Genomic DNA, 27,437 nt, shown 5'->3' on the forward strand with positions numbered 1-27,437 from the left:
TACTGCTGCCCCCTCCTCTAATACACTGATCAGCTCTATACTGCTGCCCCCTCCTCCTCTAATACACTGATCAGCTCTATACTGCTGCCCCCCTCCTCCTCTAATACACTGATCAGCTCTATACTGCTGCCCCCTCCTCTAATACACTAATCAGCTCTATACTGCTGCCCCCTCCTCCTCTAATACACTGATCAGCTCTATACTGCTGCCCCCTCCTCCTCTAATACACTGATCAGCTCTATACTGCTGCCCCCTCCTCCTCTAATACACTGATCAGCTCTATACTGCTGCCTGAGAGAGACTGTTACCTATTAGCCCCCAGAGAGACTGTTACCTGTTAACCCCCAGAGAGACTGTTACCTGTTAGCCCCCAGAGAGACTGTTACCTGTTAGCCCCCAGAGAGACTGTTACCTGTTAAACCCCCAGAGAGACTGTTACCTGTTAACCCCCAGAGAGACTGTTACCTGTTAGCCCCCAGAGAGACTGTTACCTGTTAACCCCCAGAGAGACTGTTACATGTTAAACCCCCAGAGAGACTGTTACCTGTTAGCCCATGGAAGACAGACTGTCCTCAGCTCACTCTGCTAAACCCCCAGAGAGACTGTTACCTGTTAACCCCCAGAGAGACTGTTCCCTGTTAGCCCATGGAAGACAGACTGTCCTCAGCTCAGTCTGTTAAACCCCCAGAGAGACTGATTCGGGTACAGGCAGAACAGAGGAAGGTAGACCTGCATAATATAGGAGTCGCGGAGGACTATAATTAACTACACTGTGTTCTCTCTGTGTTCTCCTTTATTTGGCAATGTCACTTACTGACTTATCATGCCAATAGAGGAGAGAGAGAGAGAGGAGAGAGAGAGAGAGGAGAGAGAGGGACATAGAGAGAGGAGAGAGAGAGAGAGAGGAGACAGGAATAGAGAGATAGAAATAGACATGGAGACAGAGAGAGATAGAGGGAGAGAGATAGAAGATGAGAGAGGGAGGGGGAGAGATAAAGCAGAGAGAAAATAGATAACGAGTAGAGAGACAGAATATAGAGGGATAGAGAATAGAGAGAGAGGAGAGAGAGGGACATAGAGAGAGAGTAGATAGAGAGAGGAGAGAGAGAGAGGGGAGAGAGAGGGACAGAGAGAGAGAGGAGATAGAGAGAGGGACAGAGAGAGAGTAGAGAGGGACAGAGAGAGGGACAGAGAGAGAGTAGAGAGGGACAGAGAGAGAGTAGAGGGCGAGAGGAGAGAGAGGAGAGAGAGAGACAGAGGGACAGAGATAGAGAGAGAGGGACAGAGAGAGGAGAGAGAGGATAGAGGGACAGAGATATAGGATAGAGGGACAGAGAGAAAGTAGAGAGAGACAGAAGATAGAGTGGTAGAGAGAGAACTTCTTATTAAAATCAAATCAAACGTTATTTGTCACACGCGCCGAATACAACAGGTGTAGACCTCACAGTGAAATGCTGAATACAACAGGTGTAGTAGACCTTACAGTGAAATGCTGAATACAACAGGTGTAGTAGACCTCACAGTGAAATGCTGAATACAACAGGTGTAGTAGACCTCACAGTGAAATGCTGAATACAACAGGTGTAGTAGACCTCACAGTGAAATGCTGACTTACAAACCCTTAACCAACAATACAGTTTTAAGAAAATACCTACAAAAAAAAGTAAGCGATAAGAATAACAAACAATTAAAGAGCAGCAGTAAATAACAATAGTGGGGACACCGGTTAGTCGAGGTAATTGAGGAAATATGTACATATAATATGTACATGTAGGTAGAGTTATTAAAGTATCTATCAAAGATAATAACAGAGAGTAGCAGCAGTGTAAAAGAGGAGGTGGGGGGGGTTGCAAATAGTCTGGGTAGACATTTAATTAGATGTTCAGGAGTCTTATGGCTTGGGGGTAGAAGCTGTTAAGGAGCCTCTTGGACCTAGACTTGGCGCTCCGGTACCGCTTGCCGTGCGGTAGCAGAGAGAACAGTCTAGAGGCTGGAGGCTTTGACAATTTTTTAGGGCTTTCCTCTGACACCACCTGGTATAGAGGTCCTGGATGCCAGGAAGCTTGGCCTTGGACGGCAGGAATCTTGGCCCTGGTGATATACTGGGCCATACCCGCGGTTGGAGGCCGAGCAGTTGCCATACCAGGCAGTGATGTAACCCGTCAGCATGCTCTCGATGGTGCAGCTGTAAAACCTTTTGAGGATCTGAGGACCCATGCCAAATATTCTCCTGAGGGGGAATAGGTTGTGTTGTGCCCTCTTCACGGCTGTCTATTAGCTGCCCTCCTGAGGTAACCACGGAAACATGAGGTCAGAATGACATTCTAAAGGTCAAATACCCTGACAACAGATTACGTCCCAGATGGCACGCTACTCTCTTTATAGAGGGGCGGCAGGTAGACTAGTGGTTAGAGTGGGGTGGTGGCAGGTAGACTAGTGGTTAGAGTGGAGGGGTGGCAGGTAGCCTAGTGGTTAGAGTGGAGGGGAGGCAGGTAGCCTAGTGGTTAGAATGGAGGGGTGGCAGGTAGCCTAGTGGTTAGAGTGGAGGGGCGGCAGGTAGACTAGTGGTTAGAGTGGAGGGACGGCAGGTAGCCTAGTGGTTAGAGTGGAGGGGCGGCAGGTAGACTAGTGGTTAGAGTGGAGGGGAGGCAGGTAGACTAGTGGTTAGAGTGGAGGGACGGCAAGTAGCCTAGTGGTTAGAGTGGAGGGACGGCACGGTAGCCTAGTGGTTAGAGTGGAGGGGTGGCAGGTAGCCTAGTGGTTAGAGTGGAGGGGTGGCAGGTAGCCTAGTGGTTAGAGCGTTGGACTAGTAACCGAAAGGTTGCAAGATTTAATCCCCTGAGCTGACAAGGTAAAAATCTGTCGTTCTGCCCCCTGAACAAGGTAGTTAACCCACCGTTCCCCGGTAGGCCGTCATTTAAAATAAGAATTTGTTCTTAACTGACTTGCCTTGTTAAATAAAGGTTAAATAAATACATCTGACCAGGTCCCATAATGCACTACATTTGACCAGGTCCCATAATGCATTACATTTGACCAGGTCCCATAATGCATTACATTTGACCAGGTCCCATAATGCATTACATCTGACCAGGTCCCATAATGCATTACATTTGACCAGGTCCCATAATGCACTACATTTGACCAGGTCCCATAATGCACTACATTTGACCAGGTCCCATAATCCAGGTACCACAATGCACTACATTTGACCAGGTCCCACAATGCACTACATTTGACCAGGTCCCATAATGCACTACATTTGACCAGGTCCCATAATGCACTACATCTGACCAGTTCCCATAATGCACTACATTTGACCAGGTACCATAATGCACTACATTTGACCAGGTCCCATAATGCACTACATCTGACCAGTTCCCATAATGCACTACATCTGACCAGGTCCCATAATGCACTACATCTGGCCAGGTCCCATAATGCATTACATTTGACCAGGTCCCATAATGCACTACATTTGACCAGGTCCCACAATGCACTACATCTGACCAGGTCCCATAATGCACTACATCTGACCAGGTCCCACAATGCACTACATCTGACCAGGTCCCATAATGCACTACATTTGACCAGGTCCCATAATGCACTACATCTGACCAGGTCCCATAATGCACTACATCTGACCAGGTCCCACAATGCACTACATTTGACCAGGTCCCATAATGCACTACATCTGACCAGGTCCCATAATGCACTACATCTGACCAGGTCCCATAATGCACTACATTTGACCAGGTCCCATAATGCACTACATCTGACCAGGTCCCATAATGCACTACATCTGACCAGGTCCCATAATGCACTACATCTGACCAGGTCCCATAATGCACTACATCTGACCAGGTCCCATAATGCACTACATCTGACCAGGTCCCATAATGCACTACATCTGACCAGGTCCCATAATGCACTACATCTGACCAGGTCCCATAATGCACTACATTTGACCAGGTCCCATAATGCACTACATCTGACCAGGTCCCATAATGCACTACATTTAACCAGGTCCCATAATGCACTACGTTTGACCAGGTCCCATAATGCACTACATCTGACCAGGTCCCATAATGCACTACATCTGACCAGGTCCCATAATGCACTACATCTGACCAGGTCCCATAATGCACTACATCTGACCAGGTCCCATAATGCACTACATCTGACCAGGTCCCATAATGCACTACATTTGACCAGGTCCCATAATGCACTACATCTGACCAGGTCCCATAATGCACTACATTTAACCAGGTCCCATAATGCACTACATTTGACCAGGTCCCATAATGCACTACATCTGACCAGGTCCCATAATGCACTACATCTGACCAGGTCCCATAATGCACTACATCTGACCAGGTCCCATAATGCACTACATCTGACCAGGTCCCATAATGCACTACAAAGGGAATAGGGTACCATTTAGGAGGCACAGTGAGCAGCACCGTAGGTGTTTTGGCGGACAGCACCTCACTGCAGAGAACATCCACCCACTCCCTCTGTCATTACATAAACACCTCTATGTATTACAAGCTGCTATTCAGGAGAGCATCTCACAATAGATCTAGAAGGTTCCCCACATCACCAGAGTCTTTCACTGTTAATCAATAGATCTAGAAGGTTCTCCACGTCACCAGAGTCTTTCACTGTTAATCAATAGATCTAGAAGGTTCCCCACATCACCACAGTCTTTCACTGCTAATCAATAGATCTAGAAGGTTCTCCACACATCACCAGAGTCTTTCACTGCTAATCAATAGATCTAGAAGGTTCTCCACATCACCAGAGTCTTTCACTGTTAATCAATAGACCTAGAAGGTTCCCCACATCACCAGAGTCTTTCACTGCTAATCAATAGATCTAGAAGGTTCTCCACGTCACCAGAGTCTTTCACTGTTAATCAATAGACCTAGAAGGTTCCACACATCACCAGAGTCTTTCACTGTTAATCAATAGATCTAGAAGGTTCTCCACGTCACCAGAGTCTTTCACTGTTAATCAATAGATCTAGAAGGTTCTCCACGTCACCAGAGTCTTTCACTGTTAATCAATAGATCTAGAAGACTATATATGCCCCTAATGACCCTCTAGTCCTGATCTGGTCCCTGGTCTAAAGCAGAGCACTGTGTTTAACCATCTGGTCCCTGGTCTAAAGTAGTGCACTGTGTTTAACCCTCTGGACCCTGGTCTAAAGCAGTGCACTGTGTTTAACCATCTGGACCCTGGTCTAAAGCCGTGCACTGTGTTAAACCATCTGGACCCGGGTCTAAAGCAGTACACTGTGTTTAACCATCTGGACCCTGGTCTAAAGCCGTGCACTGTGTTAAACCATCTGGACCCGGGCCTAAAGCAGTACACTGTGTTTAACCATCTGGACCCTGGTCTAAAGCGGTACACTGTGTTTAACCATCTGGACCCGGGTCTAAAGCAGTACACTGTGTTAAACCATCTGGACCCGGGTCTAAAGCAGTACACTGTGTTAAACCATCTGGACCCGGGTCTAAAGCAGTACACTGTGTTTAACCATCTGGACCCGGGTCTAAAGCAGTACACTGTGTTTAACCATCTGGACCCTGGTCTAAAGCAGTACACTGTGTTTAACCATCTGGACCCTGGTCTAAAGCAGAGCACTGTGTTTAACCATCTGGACCCTGGTCTAAAGCAGTGCACTGTGTTTAACCATCTGGACCCTGGTCTAAAGCAGTGCACTGTGTTTAACCATCTGGACCCTGGTCTAAAGCAGTGCAGTGTGTTTAACCATCTGGACCCTGGTCTAAAGCAGAGCACTGTGTTTAACCATCTGGACCCTGGTCTAAAGCAGTGCACTGTGTTTAACCATCTGGACCCTGGTCTAAAGCAGTGAACTGTGTTTAACCATCTGGACCCTGGTCTAAAGCAGTGCACTGTGTTTAACCATCTGGACCCTGGTCTAAAGCAGTGCACTGTGTTTAACCATCTGGACCCTGGTCTAAAGCAGTGCACTGTGTTTAACCATCTGGACCCTGGTCTAAAGTAGTGCACTGTGTTTAACCATCTAGACCCTGGGAGAAACACTGCAGGGAGAGAGAGGGAGAACCACTGCAGGGAGAGAGAGGGAGAACCACTGCAGGGAGAGAGAGGGAGAAACACTGCAGGGAGAGAAAGGGAGAAACACTGCAGGGAGAGAGAGGGAGAAACACTGCAGGGAGAGAAAGGGAGAAACACTGCAGGGAGAGAGAGGGAGAAACACTGCAGGGAGAGAAAGGGAGAAACACTGCAGGGAGAGAGAGGGAGAAACACTGCAGGGAGAGAGAGGAAGAAACACTGCAGGGAGAGAAAGGGAGAAAAAATGCAGGTAGAGAGAGGGAGAAACCCTGCAGGGAGAGAGAGGGAGAAACACTGCAGGGAGAGAGAGGGAGAAACACTGCAGGGAGAGAAAGGGAGAACCACGGCAGGGAGAGAGAGGGAGAACCACTACCGGTCTCTATAGCCAAACTGTCCTCTCTGGGCAGCCAGGTTTGTCTGTGACGACCGGTCTCTATAGCCAAACTGTCCTCTCTGGGCAGCCAGGTTTGTCTGTGACGACCGGTCTCTATAGCCAGCCTGTCCTCTCTGGGCAGCCAGGTTTGTCTGTGATGACCGGTCTCTATAGCCAGCCTGTCCTTTCTGGGCAGCCAGGTTTGTCTGTGACGACCGGTCTCTATAGTCAGACTGTCCTCTCTGGGCAGCCAGGTTTGTCTGTGACGACCGGTCTCTATAGCCAGACTGTCCTCTCTGAACAGCCAGGTTTGTCTGTGACGACCGGTCTCTATAGCCAGACTGTCCTCTCTGGGCAGCCAGGTTTGTCTGTGACGACCGGTCTATATAGCCAGACTGTCCTCTCTGGGCAGCCAGGTTTGTCTGTGACGACCGGTCTCTATAGCCAGACTGTCCTCTCTGGGCAGCCAGGTTTGTCTGTGATGACCGGTCTCTATAGCCAGCCTGTCCTCTCTGGGCAGCCAGGTTTGTCTGTGACGACCGGTCTCTATAGCCAGACTGTCCTCTCTGGGCAGCCAGGTTTGTCTGTGACGACCGGTCTCTATAGCCAGCCTGTCCTCTCTGGACAGCCAGGTTTGTCTGTGACGAACGGTCTCTATAGCCAGACTGTCCTCTCTGGGCAGCCAGGTTAGTCTGTGACGACCGGTCTCTATAGCCAAACTGTCCTCTCTGGGCAGCCAGGTTTGTCTGTGACGACCGGTCTCTATAGAGATGGTAGTAGTATTGGTACAGTAGAGATGGTAGTAGTATTGGTACAGTAGAGATGGTAGTAGTATTGGTACAGTAGAGATGGTAGTAGTACTGGTACAGTAGAGATGGTAGTAGTATTGGTACAGTAGAGATGGTAGTAGTACTGGTACAGTAGAGATGGTAGTAGTATTGGTACAGTAGAGATGGTAGTAGTATTGGTACAGGTACAGTAGAGATGGTAGTAGTATTGGTACAGTAGAGATGGTAGTAGTATTGGTACAGTAGAGATGGTAGTAGTATTGGTACAGGTACAGTAGAGATGGTAGTAGTATTGGTACAGGTACAGTAGAGACGGTAGTAGTATTGGTACAGTAGAGATGGTAGTAGTATTGGTACAGTAGAGATGGTAGTAGTATTGGTACAGTAGAGATGGTAGTAGTATTGGTACAGGTACAGTAGAGACGGTAGTAGTATTGGTACAGTAGAGATGGTAGTAGTATTGGTACAGTAGAGATGGTAGTAGTATTGGTACAGTAGAGATGGTAGTAGTATTGGTACAGTAGAGATGGTAGTAGTACTGGTACAGTAGAGATGGTAGTAGTACTGGTACAGTAGAGATGGTAGTAGTATTGGTACAGTAGAGATGGTAGTAGTATTGGTACAGTAGAGATGGTAGTAGTATTGGTACAGTAGAGATGGTAGTAGTATTGGTACAGTAGAGATGGTAGTAGTATTGGTACAGTAGAGATGGTAGTAGTATTGGTACAGTAGAGATGGTAGTAGTACTGGTACAGTAGAGATGGTAGTAGTATTGGTACAGTAGAGATGGTAGTAGTACTGGTACAGTAGAGATGGTAGTAGTATTGGTACAGTAGAGATGGTAGTAGTATTGGTACAGGTACAGTAGAGATGGTAGTAGTATTGGTACAGTAGAGATGGTAGTAGTATTGGTACAGTAGAGATGGTAGTAGTATTGGTACAGGTACAGTAGAGATGGTAGTGGTATTGGTACAGGTACAGTAGAGACGGTAGTAGTATTGGTACAGTAGAGATGGTAGTAGTATTGGTACAGTAGAGATGGTAGTAGTATTGGTACAGTAGAGATGGTAGTAGTATTGGTACAGGTACAGTAGAGACGGTAGTAGTATTGGTACAGTAGAGATGGTAGTAGTATTGGTACAGTAGAGATGGTAGTAGTATTGGTACAGTAGAGATGGTAGTAGTATTGGTACAGTAGAGATGGTAGTAGTATTGGTACAGTAGAGATGGTAGTAGTACTGGTACAGTAGAGATGGTAGTAGTACTGGTACAGTAGAGATGGTAGTAGTATTGGTACAGTAGAGATGGTAGTAGTATTGGTACAGTAGAGATGGTAGTAGTATTGGTACAGTAGAGATGGTAGTAGTATTGGTACAGTAGAGACGGTAGTAGTACTGGTACAGTAGAGATGGTAGTAGTATTGGTACAGTAGAGATGGTAGTAGTATTGGTACAGTAGAGATGGTAGTAGTATTGGTACAGTAGAGATGGTAGTAGTATTGGTACAGTAGAGATGGTAGTAGTATTGGTACAGGTACAGTAGAGATGGTAGTAGTATTGGTACAGTAGAGATGGTAGTAGTATTGGTACAGTAGAGATGGTAGTAGTATTGGTACAGTAGAGATGGTAGTAGTATTGGTACAGTAGAGATGGTAGTAGTATTGGTACAGTAGAGATGGTAGTAGTATTGGTACAGTAGAGACGGTAGTAGTACTGGTACAGTAGAGATGGTAGTAGTATTGGTACAGTAGAGATGGTAGTAGTACTGGTACAGTAGAGATGGTAGTAGTATTGGTACAGTAGAGATGGTAGTAGTATTGGTACAGTAGAGATGGTAGTAGTATTGGTACAGTAGAGATGGTAGTAGTATTGGTACAGTAGAGATGGTAGTAGTACTGGTACAGTAGAGATGGTAGTAGTACAGGTACAGTAGAGATGGTAGTAGTACAGGTACAGTAGAGATGGTAGTAGTACAGGTACAGTAGAGATGGTAGTAGTATTGGTACAGTAGAGATGGTAGTAGTATTGGTACAGTAGAGATGGTAGTAGTATTGGTACAGGTACAGTAGAGAGGGTAGTAGTATTGGTACAGGTACAGTAGAGAGGGTAGTAGTATTGGTACAGGTACAGTAGAGATGGTAGTAGTATTGGTACAGTAGAGATGGTAGTAGTATTGGTACAGGTACAGTAGAGATGGTAGTAGTATTGGTACAGTAGAGATGGTAGTAGTATTGGTACAGTAGAGATGGTAGTAGTATTGGTACAGGTACAGTAGAGATGGTAGTAGTATTGGTACAGTAGAGATGGTAGTAGTACAGGTACAGTAGAGATGGTAGTAGTATTGGTACAGTAGAGATGGTAGTAGTATTGGTACAGTAGAGATGGTAGTAGTATTGGTACAGTAGAGATGGTAGTAGTATTGGTACAGTAGAGATGGTAGTAGTACTGGTACAGTAGAGATGGTAGTAGTATTGGTACAGTAGAGATGGTAGTAGTATTGTAACAGTAGAGATGGTAGTAGTATTGGTACAGGTACAGTAGAGATGGTAGTAGTATTGGTACAGTAGAGATGGTAGTAGTATTGGTACAGTAGAGATGGTAGTAGTATTGGTACAGTAGAGATGGTAGTAGTATTGGTACAGTAGAGATGGTAGTAGTACTGGTACAGTAGAGATGGTAGTAGTACTGGTACAGTAGAGATGGTAGTAGTATTGGTACAGTAGAGATGGTAGTAGTATTGGTACAGTAGAGATGGTAGTAGTATTGGTACAGTAGAGATGGTAGTAGTATTGGTACAGTAGAGATGGTAGTAGTATTGGTACAGTAGAGATGGTAGTAGTATTGGTACAGTAGAGATGGTAGTAGTACTGGTACAGTAGAGATGGTAGTAGTATTGGTACAGTAGAGATGGTAGTAGTACTGGTACAGTAGAGATGGTAGTAGTATTGGTACAGTAGAGATGGTAGTAGTACTGGTACAGTAGAGATGGTAGTAGTACAGGTACAGTAGAGATGGTAGTAGTACAGGTACAGTAGAGATGGTAGTAGTACAGGTACAGTAGAGATGGTAGTAGTATTGGTACAGTAGAGATGGTAGTAGTACTGGTACAGTAGAGATGGTAGTAGTATTGGTACAGTAGAGATGGTAGTAGTATTGGTACAGTAGAGATGGTAGTAGTATTGGTACAGTAGAGATGGTAGTAGTATTGGTACAGTAGAGATGGTAGTAGTATTGGTACAGTAGAGACGGTAGTAGTACTGGTACAGTAGAGATGGTAGTAGTATTGGTACAGTAGAGATGGTAGTAGTATTGGTACAGTAGAGATGGTAGTAGTATTGGTACAGTAGAGATGGTAGTAGTATTGGTACAGTAGAGATGGTAGTAGTATTGGTACAGGTACAGTAGAGATGGTAGTAGTATTGGTACAGTAGAGATGGTAGTAGTATTGGTACAGTAGAGATGGTAGTAGTATTGGTACAGTAGAGATGGTAGTAGTATTGGTACAGTAGAGATGGTAGTAGTATTGGTACAGTAGAGATGGTAGTAGTATTGGTACAGTAGAGATGGTAGTAGTATTGGTACAGTAGAGATGGTAGTAGTACTGGTACAGTAGAGATGGTAGTAGTATTGGTACAGTAGAGATGGTAGTAGTATTGGTACAGTAGAGATGGTAGTAGTATTGGTACAGGTACAGTAGAGATGGTAGTAGTATTGGTACAGTAGAGATGGTAGTAGTATTGGTACAGTAGAGATGGTAGTAGTATTGGTACAGTAGAGATGGTAGTAGTACTGGTACAGTAGAGATGGTAGTAGTATTGGTACAGTAGAGATGGTAGTAGTATTGGTACAGTAGAGATGGTAGTAGTACTGGTACAGTAGAGATGGTAGTAGTACTGGTACAGTAGAGATGGTAGTAGTATTGGTACAGTAGAGATGGTAGTAGTATTGGTACAGTAGAGATGGTAGTAGTATTGGTACAGTAGATATGGTAGTAGTATTGGTACAGTAGAGATGGTAGTAGTATTGGTACAGTAGAGAGGGTAGTAGTATTGGTACAGTAGAGATGGTAGTAGTATTGGTACAGGTACAGTAGAGATGGTAGTAGTATTGGTACAGTAGAGATGGTAGTAGTATTGGTACAGTAGAGATGGTAGTAGTATTGGTACAGTAGAGATGGTAGTAGTATTGGTACAGTAGAGAGGGTAGTAGTATTGGTACAGGTAAAGTAGAGATGGTAGTAGTATTGGTACAGTAGAGATGGTAGTAGTATTGGTACAGTAGAGATGGTAGTAGTATTGGTACAGTAGAGATGGTAGTAGTACTGGTACAGTAGAGATGGTAGTAGTATTGGTACAGTAGAGATGGTAGTAGTACTGGTACAGTAGAGAAGGTAGTAGTATTGGTACAGTAGAGATGGTAGTAGTACTGGTACAGTAGAGATGGTAGTAGTACAGGTACAGTAGAGATGGTAGTAGTACAGGTACAGTAGAGATGGTAGTAGTACAGGTACAGTAGAGATGGTAGTAGTATTGGTACAGTAGAGATGGTAGTAGTACTGGTACAGTAGAGATGGTAGTAGTATTGGTACAGTAGAGATGGTAGTAGTATTGGTACAGTAGAGATGGTAGTAGTATTGGTACAGTAGAGATGGTAGTAGTATTGGTACAGTAGAGATGGTAGTAGTATTGGTACAGTAGAGACGGTAGTAGTACTGGTACAGTAGAGATGGTAGTAGTATTGGTACAGTAGAGATGGTAGTAGTATTGGTACAGTAGAGATGGTAGTAGTATTGGTACAGTAGAGATGGTAGTAGTATTGGTACAGTAGAGATGGTAGTAGTATTGGTACAGGTACAGTAGAGATGGTAGTAGTATTGGTACAGGTACAGTAGAGACGGTAGTAGTATTGGTACAGTAGAGATGGTAGTAGTATTGGTACAGTAGAGATGGTAGTAGTATTGGTACAGTAGAATTGGTAGTAGTATTGGTACAGGTACAGTAGAGACGGTAGTAGTATTGGTACAGTAGAGATGGTAGTAGTATTGGTACAGTAGAGATGGTAGTAGTATTGGTACAGTAGAGATGGTAGTAGTACTGGTACAGTAGAGATGGTAGTAGTACTGGTACAGTAGAGATGGTAGTAGTATTGGTACAGGTACAGTAGAGACGGTAGTAGTATTGGTACAGTAGAGATGGTAGAAGTATTGGTACAGGTACAGTAGAGACGGTAGTAGTATAGGTACAGTAGAGATGGTAGTAGTATTGGTACAGTAGAGATGGTAGTAGTATTGGTACAGTAGAGATGGTAGTAGTATTGGTACAGTATAGATGGTAGTAGTATTGGTACAGTAGAGATGGTAGTAGTATTGGTACAGTAGAGATGGTAGTAGTATTGGTACAGTAGAGATGGTAGTAGTATTGGTACAGGTACAGTAGAGATGGTAGTAGTACTGGTACAGGTACAGTAGAGATGGTAGTAGTATTGGTACAGTAGAGATGGTAGTAGTACTGGTACAGTAGAGATGGTAGTAGTACTGGTACAGTAGAGATGGTAGTAGTATTGGTACAGTAGAGATGGTAGTAGTATTGGTACAGTAGAGATGGTAGTAGTATTGGTACAGTAGAGATGGTAGTAGTATTGGTACAGTAGAGATGGTAGTAGTACTGGTACAGTAGAGAGGGTAGTAGTACTGGTACAGTAGAGATGGTAGTAGTACTGGTACAGTAGAGATGGTAGTAGTATTGGTACAGTAGAGATGGTAGTAGTATTGGTACAGTAGAGATGGTAGTAGTATTGGTACAGTAGAGATGGTAGTAGTATTGGTACAGTAGAGATGGTAGTAGTATTGGTACAGTAGAGATGGTAGTAGTATTGGTACAGTAGAGATGGTAGTAGTATTGGTACAGTAGAGATGGTAGTAGTATTGGTACAGTAGAGATGGTAGTAGTACTGGTACAGTAGAGATGGTAGTAGTATTGGTACAGTAGAGATGGTAGTAGTACTGGTACAGTAGAGATGGTAGTAGTACAGGTACAGTAGAGATGGTAGTAGTACAGGTACAGTAGAGATGGTAGTAGTACAGGTACAGTAGAGATGGTAGTAGTATTGGTACAGTAGAGATGGTAGTAGTACTGGTACAGTAGAGATGGTAGTAGTATTGGTACAGTAGAGATGGTAGTAGTATTGGTACAGTAGAGATGGTAGTAGTATTGGTACAGTAGAGATGGTAGTAGTATTGGTACAGTAGAGATGGTAGTAGTATTGGTACAGTAGAGACGGTAGTAGTACTGGTACAGTAGAGATGGTAGTAGTATTGGTACAGTAGAGATGGTAGTAGTATTGGTACAGTAGAGATGGTAGTAGTATTGGTACAGTAGAGATGGTAGTAGTATTGGTACAGTAGAGATGGTAGTAGTATTGGTACAGGTACAGTAGAGATGGTAGTAGTATTGGTACAGGTACAGTAGAGACGGTAGTAGTATTGGTACAGTAGAGATGGTAGTAGTATTGGTACAGTAGAGATGGTAGTAGTATTGGTACAGTAGAATTGGTAGTAGTATTGGTACAGGTACAGTAGAGACGGTAGTAGTATTGGTACAGTAGAGATGGTAGTAGTATTGGTACAGTAGAGATGGTAGTAGTATTGGTACAGTAGAGATGGTAGTAGTACTGGTACAGTAGAGATGGTAGTAGTACTGGTACAGTAGAGATGGTAGTAGTATTGGTACAGGTACAGTAGAGACGGTAGTAGTATTGGTACAGTAGAGATGGTAGAAGTATTGGTACAGGTACAGTAGAGACGGTAGTAGTATAGGTACAGTAGAGATGGTAGTAGTATTGGTACAGTAGAGATGGTAGTAGTATTGGTACAGTAGAGATGGTAGTAGTATTGGTACAGTAGAGATGGTAGTAGTATTGGTACAGTAGAGATGGTAGTAGTATTGGTACAGTAGAGATGGTAGTAGTATTGGTACAGTAGAGATGGTAGTAGTATTGGTACAGGTACAGTAGAGATGGTAGTAGTACTGGTACAGGTACAGTAGAGATGGTAGTAGTATTGGTACAGTAGAGATGGTAGTAGTACTGGTACAGTAGAGATGGTAGTAGTACTGGTACAGTAGAGATGGTAGTAGTATTGGTACAGTAGAGATGGTAGTAGTATTGGTACAGTAGAGATGGTAGTAGTATTGGTACAGTAGAGATGGTAGTAGTATTGGTACAGTAGAGATGGTAGTAGTACTGGTACAGTAGAGAGGGTAGTAGTACTGGTACAGTAGAGATGGTAGTAGTACTGGTACAGTAGAGATGGTAGTAGTATTGGTACAGTAGAGATGGTAGTAGTATTGGTACAGTAGAGATGGTAGTAGTATTGGTACAGTAGAGATGGTAGTAGTATTGGTACAGTAGAGATGGTAGTAGTATTGGTACAGTAGAGATGGTAGTAGTATTGGTACAGTAGAGATGGTAGTAGTATTGGTACAGTAGAGATGGTAGTAGTATTGGTACAGTAGAGATGGTAGTAGTACAGGTACAGTAGAGATGGTAGTAGTACTGGTACAGTAGAGAGGGTAGTAGTACAGGTACAGTAGAGATGGTAGTAGTATTGGTACAGTAGAGATGGTAGTAGTATTGGTACAGTAGAGATGGTAGTAGTATTGGTACAGTAGAGATGGTAGTAGTATTGGTACAGGTACAGTAGAGATGGTAGTAGTATTGGTACAGTAGAGATGGTAGTAGTATTGGTACAGTAGAGATGGTAGTAGTATTGGTACAGTAGAGATGGTAGTAGTACTGGTACAGTAGAGATGGTAGTAGTATTGGTACAGTAGAGATGGTAGTAGTACTGGTACAGTAGAGATGGTAGTAGTATTGGTACAGTAGAGATGGTAGTATTGGTACAGTAGAGATGGTAGTAGTATTGGTACAGTAGAGATGGTAGTAGTATTGGTACAGTAGAGATGGTAGTAGTATTGGTACAGGTACAGTAGAGACGGTAGTAGTATTGGTACAGGTACAGTAGAGATGGTAGTAGTATTGGTACAGTAGAGATGGTAGTAGTATTGGTACAGGTACAGTAGAGATGGTAGTAGTATTGGTACAGTAGAGATGGTAGCAGTATTGGTACAGTAGAGATGGTAGTAGTATTGGTACAGTAGAGATGGTAGTAGTATTGGTACAGTAGAGATGGTAGTAGTATTGGTACAGTAGAGATGGTAGTAGTATTGGTACAGTAGAGATGGTAGTAGTACTGGTACAGTAGAGATGGTAGTAGTATTGGTACAGTAGAGATGGTAGTAGTATTGGTACAGTAGAGATGGTAGTAGTATTGGTACAGTAGAGATGGTAGTAGTATTGGTACAGTAGAGATGGTAGTAGTATTGGTACAGGTACAGTAGAGATGGTAGTAGTATTGGTACAGTAGAGATGGTAGTAGTACTGGTACAGTAGAGATGGTAGTTACATAATGTAATCCGATTACAGAAACTTTTGAAAAAGTAGATGATTACTTCGAGGATTACTTTTAAATTCAGAAAGGATGTTTAAAATTAAAAAAATATTTGACATTTCTCTGTTTTCTCAATGACATTCAAATCAGCATTGAGAAAAGGCCCAGGTTTCAGTGTGTCCCACCTGAGTGAGTCTGACCATAAGATAGAGACCACTGTGATGTCAGAGACCACTATGATGTCAGAGACCACAAGATAGAGACCACTGTGATGTCAGAGACCACTGTGATGTCAGAGAACCACTGTGATGTCAGAGACCACTATGATGTCAGAGACCACTATGATGTCAGAGACCACTATGATGTCAGAGACCACTATGATGTCAGAGACCACTGTGATGTCAGAGACCACTATGATGTCAGAGACCACTATGATGTCAGAGACCACTATGATGTCAGAGACCACTATGATGTCAGAGACCACTGTGATGTCAGAGACCACTATGATGTCAGAGACTACTATGATGTCAGAGACCACTATGATGTCAGAGACCACTATGATGTTAGAGACCACTGTGATGTCAGAGACCACTATGATGTCAGAGACCACTATGATGTCAGAGACCACTATGATGTCAGAGACCACTATGATGTCAGAGACCACTATGATGTTAGAGACCACTATGATGTTAGAGACCACTGTGATGTCAGAGACCACTATGATGTCAGAGACCACTATGATGTCAGAGACCACTATGATGTCAGAGACCACTATGATGTCAGAGACCACTATGATGTCAGAGACCACAAGATAGAGACCACTATGGTGTCAGAGACCACTGTGATGTCAGACACCACTGTGATGTCAGACACCACTGTGATGTCAGAGACCACTATGATGTCAGAGACCACTATGATGTCAGAGACCACTATGATGTCAGAGACAGCTATGTTGTCAGAGACCGCTATGATGTCAGAGACCGCTACGATGTCAGAGACCAACCAGACCGCTGGTTGAGAGAATGCCAAGCTGTCATCAAGGCAAAGGGTGGCTACTTTGAAGAATCTCAAATATAAAATATATTTTGATTTGTTTAACACCTTTTTTGGTTACTTCATGATTCCATATGTGTTATTTCATAGTTGTGATGTCTTCACTTTTATTGTACAATGTAGAAAATAGTAAAAAATAAAGAAAAACCCTTGAATGAGCAGGTGTGTCCAAACTTTTGACTGGTACTGTGTGTATATATATATATATCCATTGATTCTTGAAGAATATAACATAAATGTCTCATGAGCTTAGTTCAATTATCACACTCCATCAGAACCCAACATATAAGCTTGTTTTACTCCAATGTTTCGAAACAAAGTAAATGTAAACAAACACTGTTAAACTATATTATATATATATAATATATTATAACTATAATGTTGATATCATGGACGGTCAGTCCTGTATAGCCTCATAACATGGTTATAACTATAATGTTGATATCATGGATGGTCAGTCCTGTATAGCCTCCATAACATGGTTATAACTATAATGTTGATATCATGGATGGTCAGTCCTGTATAGCCTCATAACATGGTTATAACTATAATGTTGATATCATGGATGGTCAGTCCTGTATAGCCTCATAACATGGTTATAACTATAATGTTGATATCATGGATGGTCAGTCCTGTATAGCCTCATAACATGGTTATAACTATAATGTTGATATCATGGACGGTCAGTCCTGTATAGCCTCCATAACATGGTTATAACCATAATGTTGATATCATGGATGGTCAGTCCTGTATAGCCTCCATAACATGGTTATAACCATAATGTTGATATCATGGATGGTCAGTCCTGTATAGCCTCCATAACATGGTTATAACTATAATGTTGATATCATGGATGGTCAGTCCTGTATAGCCTCCATAACATGGTTATAACTATAATGTTGATATCATGGATGGTCAGTCCTGTATAGCCTCCATAACATGGTTATAACCATAATGTTGATATCATGGATGGTCAGTCCTGTATAGCCTCCATAACATGGTTAAAACTATAATGTTGATATCATGGATGGTCAGTCCTGTATAGCCTCATAACATGGTTATAACTATAATGTTGATATCATGGATGGTCAGTCCTTGCATCCATATCTCTGTCTATTTAATCTGAGAGTTGGTTACATTTCTCCAGGTCCATCCCTCAGCCGTTTTACCAAAACAGAGGCGGGTGTCGACCGTTTTTGTCATTGTTTCATCTGTGGATTTGCCCTTTAAAACAGCTGCATATTATCGAGATATCAAAGTGTCGCCAACTGAAAGGTAAACAATAACAAACGCAGCGTATGGCATTCACTTATCACATGTAAACATCACTTTTCAGTAACGCTCAAAGCCAATCCATGAGCGCATCATTTATTTTTCAACGAATCAACGAGCTCAATCAGTTCTCCATGACAACACAATCATAAACAACAGAGTAGGACGGGCGAATACATCCTTAGTTTTTGGGGTCATGCTCAGGTAAAACCATTTGTCTAATCTATACTTCCATATTTCCAAGTCCTTGTCACACCCTGGCCTTAGTATTCTTTGTTTTCTTTATTATTTTAGTTAGGTCAGGGTGTGACATGGGGAATGTTTGGGTTTTATCGGTTTTGGGTGGTTATATGGTAAGGGGGTGTTGGGTGTAGTGTATGGGTTTGTGTTGAGTGTATGTGTCTAGCTGTGTCTATGTTGGTGTAGTTGTCTAGGAGAGTCTATGGTTGCCTGAATGGGTTCCCAATTAGAGACAGCTGATTTCTGTTGTCTCTGATTGGGAGCCATATTTAGGGTAGCCATAGGCTTTCGTTTGATGTGGGTAATTGTCTATGTTATACGTTTGTAGCATGTATGTGCACTACGTTCATAGCTTCACGGTCGGTCATTGTTTTGGTTAGTTTGTAAGTGTGTTTTGTTTCATTTTTCCTTCTTCAAAATAAAAGGAAGATGGCTTATTTTCCAAATGCTGCGTTTTGGTCCGTCAATCCCCCACACATTCGTGACAGAATTACCCACCAATACAGGACCAAGCGGCATGTAAAGCGGCAACAGGACCCACCTACACAGGATTCATGGACATGGGAGGAGATACTGGATGGTAAGGGGCCGTGGGCACAACCGGGAGAATATCGCCTTCCTCGTGAAGAGCTGGAGGCAGCTAAAGCCGAGAGGAGGCGATATGAGGAGGCAGCACGGAGACAAGGCTGGAAGCCCGCGAGTACAACCCAAAAATTTCTTGGGGGGGGCCTTAAAGGGAGTGTGGCGAAGTCAGGTAGGAAACCTGCGCCTACTCCCTGTACTTACCGTGGAGAGCGAGAGTACGGGCAGACACCGTGTTACGCAGTAGAGCGCACGGTGTCTCCTGTACGCGTGCATAGCCCGGTTCGGTACATTCCAGCTCCACGTATCGGCCGGGCTAGACTGAGCGTTGAGCCGGATGTCATGAAGCCGGCCCAACGCATCTGGTCACCAGTGCGTCTCCTCGGGCCGGCGTACATGGCACCAGCCTTACGCATGGTGTCCCCGGTTCGCCTACATAGGCCGGTGCGGGTTATTCCACCTCCCCGCACTGGTCAGGCGACGGGGAGCATACAACCAGGTAAGGTTGGGCAGGCTCGGCGCTCAAGGGAGCCAGTACGCATGCACGGTCCGGTATTTCCGGCGCCACCTCCCCGCCCCTACCCAGTACCACCAGTGCCTCCTCCACGCACTAGCCCTATGGTGCGTGTCTCCAGCCCTTTACCACCAGTGCCTAAACCACGCAACAAGCCTCCTGTGTGTCCCCAGAGTCCTGTGCGTCCTGTTGCTGCTCCCCGCACTAGCCCTGAGATGCGTGTCCACAGTCCGGTACCACCAGTTCCGGCACCACGCACTAGGCCTAATGTGCGCTCCCAGGGTCCAGTATGCCCTGTTCCTTCTCCCCGCACTAGCCCTGAGATGCGTGTCCCCAGCCCGGTACCACCAGTTCCGGCACCACGCACCAGGCCTACAGTGCGCCTCAGCCGGCAAGAGTCTGCCGTCTGCACAGCGATGCCTGAACTGCCCGTCTACCCAGCGCCATCTGAGCCATCCGTCTACCCAGCGCCATCTGAGCCATCCGTCTACCCAGCGCCATCTGAGCCATCCGTCTACCCAGCGCCATCTGAGCCATCCGTCTACCCAGCGCCATCTGAGCCATCCGTCTGCCCCGAGCCATTAGAGCCGCCCGTCTGTCCCGAGCCGTCAGAGCCGTTCGTCAGTCAGGAGCCGCTAGAGCCATTCGTCAGACAGGATCTGCCAGAGCCGCCAACCAGACAGGATCTGCCAGAGCCGCCAACCAGACAGGATCTGCCAGAGCCGTCAGCCAGCCATGAGCAGCCAGATCCGTCAGCCAGCCATGAGCAGCCAGATCCGTCAGCCAGCCATGAGCAGCCAGATCCGTCAGCCAGCCATGAGCAGCCAGATCCGTCAGCCAGCCATGAGCAGCCAGATCCGTCAGCCAGCCATGAGCAGCCAGATCCGTCAGCCAGCCATGAGCAGCCAGATCCGTCAGCCAGCCATGAGCAGCCAGATCCGTCAGCCAGCCATGAGCAGCCAGATCCGTCAGCCAGCCATGAGCAGCCAGATCCGTCAGCCAGCCATGGGCCGTCCCTCAGTTCGGAGCTGCCGTCCCTCAGTCCGGAGCTGCAGTCCCTCAGTCCGGAGCTGCAGTCCCTCAGTCCGGAGCTGCAGTCCCTCAGTCCGGAGCTGCAGTCCCTCAGTCCGGAGCTGCAGTCCCTCAGTCCGGAGCTGCAGTCCCTCAGTCCGGAGCTGCAGTCCCTCAGTCCGGAGCTGCCGTTCCTCAGTCCGGAGCTGCCCCTTATCCTGGTGCTCTCCCTTATCCTGGTGCTGCCCCTTACCCTGGTACTGCCCCTTAGTCCGGAGCTGGCCATTAGTCCGGAGCTGGCCATTAGTCCGGAGCTGCCCCTTAGTCCGGAGCTGCCCCTTAGTCCGGAACTGCCCCTTAATTCAGTGGGGTTAATGTGGAGGGGGGTCATTTGGAGGAAGCTAAGGAGGCGGTTAGTGACTGTGGTGGGGTGGGGACCACGACCAGTGCCGGAGCCGCCACCGTGGAAGGAAGCCCACCCAGACCCTCCCCTAGACTGTGTGCTGGTGCGCCCGGAGTTCGCACCTTAAGGGGGGGGTTATGTCACACCCTGGCCTTAGTATTCTTTGTTTTCTTTATTATTTTAGTTAGGTCAGGGTGTGACATGGGGAATGTTTGGGTTTTATCGGTTTTGGGTGGTTATATGGTAAGGGGGTGTTGGGTGTAGTGTATGGGTTTGTGTTGAGTGTATGTGTCTAGCTGTGTCTATGTTGGTGTAGTTGTCTAGGAGAGTCTATGGTTGCCTGAATGGGTTCCCAATTAGAGACAGCTGATTTCTGTTGTCTCTGATTGGGAGCCATATTTAGGGTAGCCATAGGCTTTCGTTTGATGTGGGTAATTGTCTATGTTATACGTTTGTAGCATGTATGTGCACTACGTTCATAGCTTCACGGTCGTTCATTGTTTTGGTTAGTTTGTAAGTGTGTTTTGTTTCATTTTTCCTTCTTCAAAATAAAAGGAAGATGGCTTATTTTCCAAATGCTGCGTTTTGGTCCGTCAATCCCCCACACATTCGTGACAGTCCTATTCTTGAACATCAAGGGGTATAACATTTATTGGAATGACTGGAATTGATCGACTTTGGTTTTTAATGTAAAGATGTAATTTAATCGTATTGTTATTATATGTAGTAGAAAGCGACGGGTTAGTAGAAGCCTACATAACCAACCCCTAAAGTAAAATGTAACATCCATATATGGCCGGCTATGTAAACTTTAACACTGATTTATCCTGCAATAGATGTCGTTCAAATGGTAACATATATTTTTTGGCTTCATCTAATGCCTCTTAAAGGGGGAAAGTAATCTAAAAGTAACGGAATGTAATCAGATTACATTACTGAGTTTGGGGTAATCCAACTGATTACAATTTAGTAACTAGTAACGGGTTACATTTAGAAGGTAACCTACCCAACCATGGTCATAACCAGCGAGTCCACAGAGAGTCCAATAGCTAGACAGAGAGTCGGGCTCACAGTAAGAGCCAACTCAACGTGTCACAGGACCTCAGTGAGTCCTGAGTGTGTGTGTGGGTGTTGGGGACACTCGAACATGCCATGACTCCCTCTCTAGGAAAGGGGCCAGTGTGGCTGGGTTTCTGGGGCTGGGAGGGCAGTGGGGCTGGGAGGGAGGGCTGGGAGGGAGGGCTGGGAGGGCAGTGGGGCTGGGAGGGAGGGCTGGGAGGGCAGTGGGGCTGGGAGGGAGGGCTGGGAGGGCAGTGGGGCTGGGAGGGAGGGCTGGGAGGGCAGTGGGGCTGGGAGGGAGGGCAGGGAGGGCAGTGGGGCTGGGAGGGAGGGCTGGGAGGGCAGTGGGGCTGGGAGGGCAGTGGGGCTGGGAGGGCAGTGGGGCTGTGAGGGAGGGCTGGGAGGGCAGTGGGGCTGGGAGGGCAGTGGGGCTGGGAGGGCAGTGGGGCTGGGAGGGAGGGCTGGGAGGGCAGTGGGACTGGGAGGGAGGGCTGGGAGGGCAGTGGGGCTGGGAGGGAGGGCTGGGAGGGCAGTGGGGCTGGGTTTCTGGGACTGGGAGGCCAGTGTGGCTGAGTTTCTGGGACTGGGAGGCCAGTGTGGCTGAGTTTCTGGGACTGGGAGGCCAGTGGGGCTGGGTTTCTGGGACTGGGAGGGCAGTGTGGCGTGAAGGGAAGATGAAGAGTTGAATGGAGAAAGAGAAATGAGAGAAATTTAAAGAAAGTGATATTTAAAATGAAAGAGTTCCATGAAGAGTTCCATACATCATGTCTCAGAGGTCTGCAGAATAGTTTCCCCCAAGTCAATGACAGGCATACTTGTCATCATTGATCAGCTACAGTAGTATCATACTTTAATTAAATTTAATGACCTCTCTGTAGCAGGGGCTGTTCAGAAGTGAAGGATAACTAGCCTTGTAAATACCTAGCCGACCATTACATCTAAAAGGACTTCTCTTCAAATACCTAGCCGACCATAAATCTAGAAGGACTGCTCTTTAAATACCTAGCCGACCATTACATCTAAAAGGACTTCTCTTCAAATACCTAGCCGACCATAAATCTAGAAGGACTGCTCTTTAAATACCTAGCCGACCATAAATCTAGAAGGACTTCTCTTTAAATACCTAGCCGACCATACATCTAGAAGGACGTCTCTTTAAATACCTAGCCGACCATTACATCTAGAAGGACTTCTCTTTAAATACCTAGCCGACCATTACATCTAGAAGGACTTCTCTTTAAATACCTAGCCGACCATTACATCCAGGACTTCTCTTTAAATACCTAGCCGACCATTACATCCAGGACTTCTCTTTAAATAGCTAGCCGACCATACATCTAGAAGGACTTCTTTTTAAATACCCAGCCGACCATACATGTAGAAGGACTTCTCTTTAAATACCCAGCCGACCATACATGTAGAAGGACTTCTCTTTAAATACCCAGCCGACCATACATGTAGAAGGACTTCTCTTTAAATACCCAGCCGACCATACATGTAGAAGGACTTCTCTTTAAATACCTAGCCGACCATTACATCCAGGACTTCTCTTTAAATAGCTAGCCGACCATACATCTAGAAGGACTTCTTTTTAAATACCCAGCCGACCATACATGTAGAAGGACTTCTCTTTAAATACCCAGCCGACCATACATGTAGAAGGACTTCTCTTTAAATACCCAGCCGACCATACATGTAGAAGGACTTCTCTTTAAATACCTAGCCGACCATTACATCTAGAAGGACTTCTTTGTATTTTTTTTTTTTTTTTTTTTTTTTTTTTTTTTTCCTCTTTATTTTTATTTTCTGTTATTATTCTATTTTTTATCTTTGAATATTTTTCTATATTTGTAATTTTTCTTATTTTTTTTTATTTATTTTTTTCAATTTAAAGTTTTATTAAGTTTTCAAACAACCAACCAAACACATTCCACATTCACAGATGTGACAGACTTAAAAAAAAAAATAATAATAATAATAATGAAAAAAAATGTTATATATATATATATACATATATACATACCTACATATACATACATACACACATACACACAAATAATAATTATAACAAAATTTAAAATGTAGAACTTGCAGCAGCACTATCAAGGTTCTTATTTGCTATTTCCAGCCTTAGCTGAGATGACGAGCCAATGATTAGTTTTTAGATTTTACAGCACCTTACACAACACGCATCTGCTCACCTCCCCGATCCCCCCATTCACTCTGTCCAATTTGAGATATAGTGGAGTAGTGGAGACCAGAGTCTATCAAACTTGGGCTGTCTCTTGTGGAGGTCATAAGTGAGCTTTTCAAGAGGGAGAAAGTCAACAATCTGGTCAATCCACATTTTAAATGTAGGAGAGGTACTAGAGGCCCACAATAGAAGGATACATTTCTTAGCAAAGTATGTAATGGTCATGAGCAAATTTTCTCTGTCAGGATCAAGAACAAAGTCCTGCTGGGCATTAAGAAGATAGAGACACGGGGTCATATCAAACTGTACATCTAGTATTTTCTGTGCAGCAGTATGTATAGATTGCCAAAATCTGGCAATCTCTCTACAGCTCCAAAATACATGCATATAGGTTCCACTTTCAGAGGTACATCTTTTACAGTTAGGAGAAATGTCTGTTTTCATTTTATGGAGTCTCAAGGGAGTGTAATAAAATTTGTACAAAAATTTGTAATTCGATTCTTTCATTTTTACATTAGTAGAGGAGCAGTATACCCTGTCGCAAACCTCCGCCCATAACTCATCACTGATAGTCAGACCAAGGTCCTTTTCCCAGATTATTTTCAAAGGAGTAAAGGAGGAGCCTCCTTTCTCAGAAAGGAGTCTATAGATATAGGATATTTTGCCTTTAATGGATTGTGCTGTGACAAGAAGGGTTTCAACTTCGTTCAACTGAGTTCTAAACCTCCTCTTGGAAGTAAATGAGGAGATGACATGTCTAATTTGAAGATATTTAAAAAAATGGGATCTTGGCACATTGAATTCACTGCAGAGCTCTTGAAAGGATTTCAGTGTAGTGGTCTTCTGATGAAATAGGTCTGAAAAGGTCCTGATTCCTAGAGTATGCCAAAGATTAAAGTTGGCATCCCTCAGGGCTTTTGGCAAGTCTGGGTTGCCTACTATAGGCGAGTGAGAGCATATTTGGGAGGAGATGCCCAGGTATTTCTTACAGTCCCTCCACGCTAGTAGGGTGCTGTAAATCACAAATGTTTTGGCTATGTTGCCCACTTCACTAGAAATTCTCTTTAAATACCTAGCCGACCATAAATCTAGGACTTCTCTTTAAATACCTAGCCGACCATTACATCTAGAAGGACGTCTCTTTAAATACCTGGCCGACCATTACATCTAGAAGGACTTCTCTTTAAATACCTAGCCGACCATTACATCTAGAAGGACTTCTCTTTAAATACCTAGCCGACCATACATATAAAAGGACTTCTCTTTAAATACCTAGCCGACCATTACATCTAGAAGAAATTCTCTTTAAATACCTAGCCGACCATAAATCTAGGACTTCTCTTTAAATACCTAGCCGACCATTACATCTAGAAGGACTGTTCTTTAAATACCTAGCCGACCATACATCTAGAAGGACTTCTCTTTAACTACCTAGCCGACCATTACATCTAGAAGGACTTCTCTTTAAATACCTAGCCGACCATTACATCTAGAAGGACTTCTCTTTAAATACCTAGCCGACCATACATATAAAAGGACTTATCTTAAAATACCTAGCTGACCATAAATCTAGGACTTCTCTTTAAATACCTAGCCGACCATTACATCTAGAAGGACTTCTCTTTAAATACCTAGCCGACCATTACATCTAGAAGGACTTCTCTTTAAATACCTAGCCGACCATTACATCTAGAAGGACTTCTCTTTAAATACCTAGCTGACCATTACATCTAGAAGGACTCCTCTTTAAATACCTAGCCGACCATAAATGTAGGATTTCTCTTTAAATACCTAGCCGACCATACATCTAGAAGGACTTCTCTTTAAATACCTAGCCGACCATTACATCTAGAAGGACTTCTCTTTAAATACCTAGCCCACCATACCTCTAGAAGGACTTCTCTTTAAATACCTAGCCGACCATAAATGTAGGACTTCTCTTTAAATACCTAGCCGACCATTACATCTAGAAGGACTTCTCTTTAAATACCTAGCCGACCATACATCTAGAAGGACTTCTCTTTAAATACCTAGCCGACCATTACATCTAGAAGGACTTCTATTTAGTTTCGCTGGACATTCCTGTTACATTGAACTATACGTTTAAAATTGTTCTAGATAGTCAATAGACTAAATCCCGGGCATATATGACAGCCCAGCATGTGAAATAGTCCTATTTATAGGCTTGCTAAAGTACCTTTTATAGACTGCGGGATATCACAAAGATCAAATGGTTGCTTGGTAACTCGGTTATATGCCAGTACATTCAGAGAATAGGGTCATATGTCCCACTTACGTATTTTCGCGACACTGGCCACCAGGATCCATATAGCGATAACGTAAGGTGTCTGCACATAGCTCCATTCCCACTGTACCATCTGGAACCCCCCACCGTGGCGGTGAGACTCGCCGCCGTCCTCTGTGGTCGCGGACGGTTCCTCGGCGGACCGGGCCAAGGCAATACCCGGCGAGGCATACTCCTCCTGGGGCTGGACCTGGAAGCGGTCTAGAGAGGTGGTCGGAGAAGCGGGTAGCGACGGACCGGGTAGTACACCGCTACGCAGCCCCAGGTCCGGAAGAAACGACGCGTCTGTCGCGGGGAGGTCAGCCGCATCTTTACCGACTACCGACAGCAGAAGGAGCACAGGCACACTGACGAGTAGCATCTTCCCGTTAAACTCACTCAGCCTCGCGTCATCTTCTATTCTCTTTTTATACACACCATCAAGGGGAGTACCGGAGGTAAGATAAGAAGGACACGACGTAAGGGACGATACCTGTCACCAGTTTACAATATCAACAACACCTCTCTCTCTCTCTCTTCACTCTCTCATTAAGCGGTACGCTATGGTAACCCAGTCGAGCCTCTACCGGCTGGCGTAGCCTATCTTGGCACGTGACCCAAACTCTAAGAACCGCTAGGACCGAGCCCCCCCAGTTAAAGAGCCATCACATGCGCACGGGCCACAGCAGTGTGCGGATCTGAGAGCTGTCAATGTATTGTTTTCAAAGACAACTACTCCTGACTGTAGCATTCTGTGAAAGATGACTACTCCTGACTGTAGCATTCTGTGAAAGATGACTACTCCTGACTGTAGCATTCTGTGAAAGACTACTACTATTGACTGTAGCATTATGTGAAAGAGTACTACTCCTGACAATAGCATTCTGTGAAAGATTACTACTCCTGACAATAGCATTCTGTGAAAAATGACTACTCCTGACTGTAGCATTCTGTGAAAAATGACTACTCCTGACTGTAGCATTCTGTGAAAGATGACTACTCCTGACTGTAGCATTCTGTGAAAGACCACTACTATTGACTGTAGCATTATGTGAAAGACTACTACTCCTGACTGTAGCATTCTGTGAAAGATGACTACTCCTGACTGTAGTATTAT

General features: G+C 44.7%; 1 protein-coding gene across 4 annotated transcripts in view; it reads right to left on the reverse strand.

Moving 5' to 3' along the window:
* The window catches only part of slc9a5 (solute carrier family 9 member A5), a 75,569-nt gene extending 48,609 nt beyond the window's left edge, over nucleotides 1-26,960 (reverse strand). For 3 of the 4 annotated variants that reach the window (XM_055900289.1, XM_055900291.1, XM_055900292.1), the window contains exon 1: nucleotides 26,333-26,959. In XM_055900289.1, the coding sequence (XP_055756264.1) occupies nucleotides 26,333-26,702 (370 nt within the window). In that variant the 5' untranslated portion in view covers nucleotides 26,703-26,959. Of the gene's footprint in view, nucleotides 1-26,332 lie in introns of all 4 variants that reach the window. The other variant, XM_055900293.1, reaches the window with a different exon arrangement.
* Between the last annotated feature and the right edge of the window lie 477 nt (nucleotides 26,961-27,437).

Source organism: Salvelinus fontinalis, chromosome 35 (genome assembly GCF_029448725.1).
Source record: "Salvelinus fontinalis isolate EN_2023a chromosome 35, ASM2944872v1, whole genome shotgun sequence".
Classification (NCBI taxonomy): Eukaryota; Metazoa; Chordata; class Actinopteri; order Salmoniformes; family Salmonidae; genus Salvelinus; species Salvelinus fontinalis.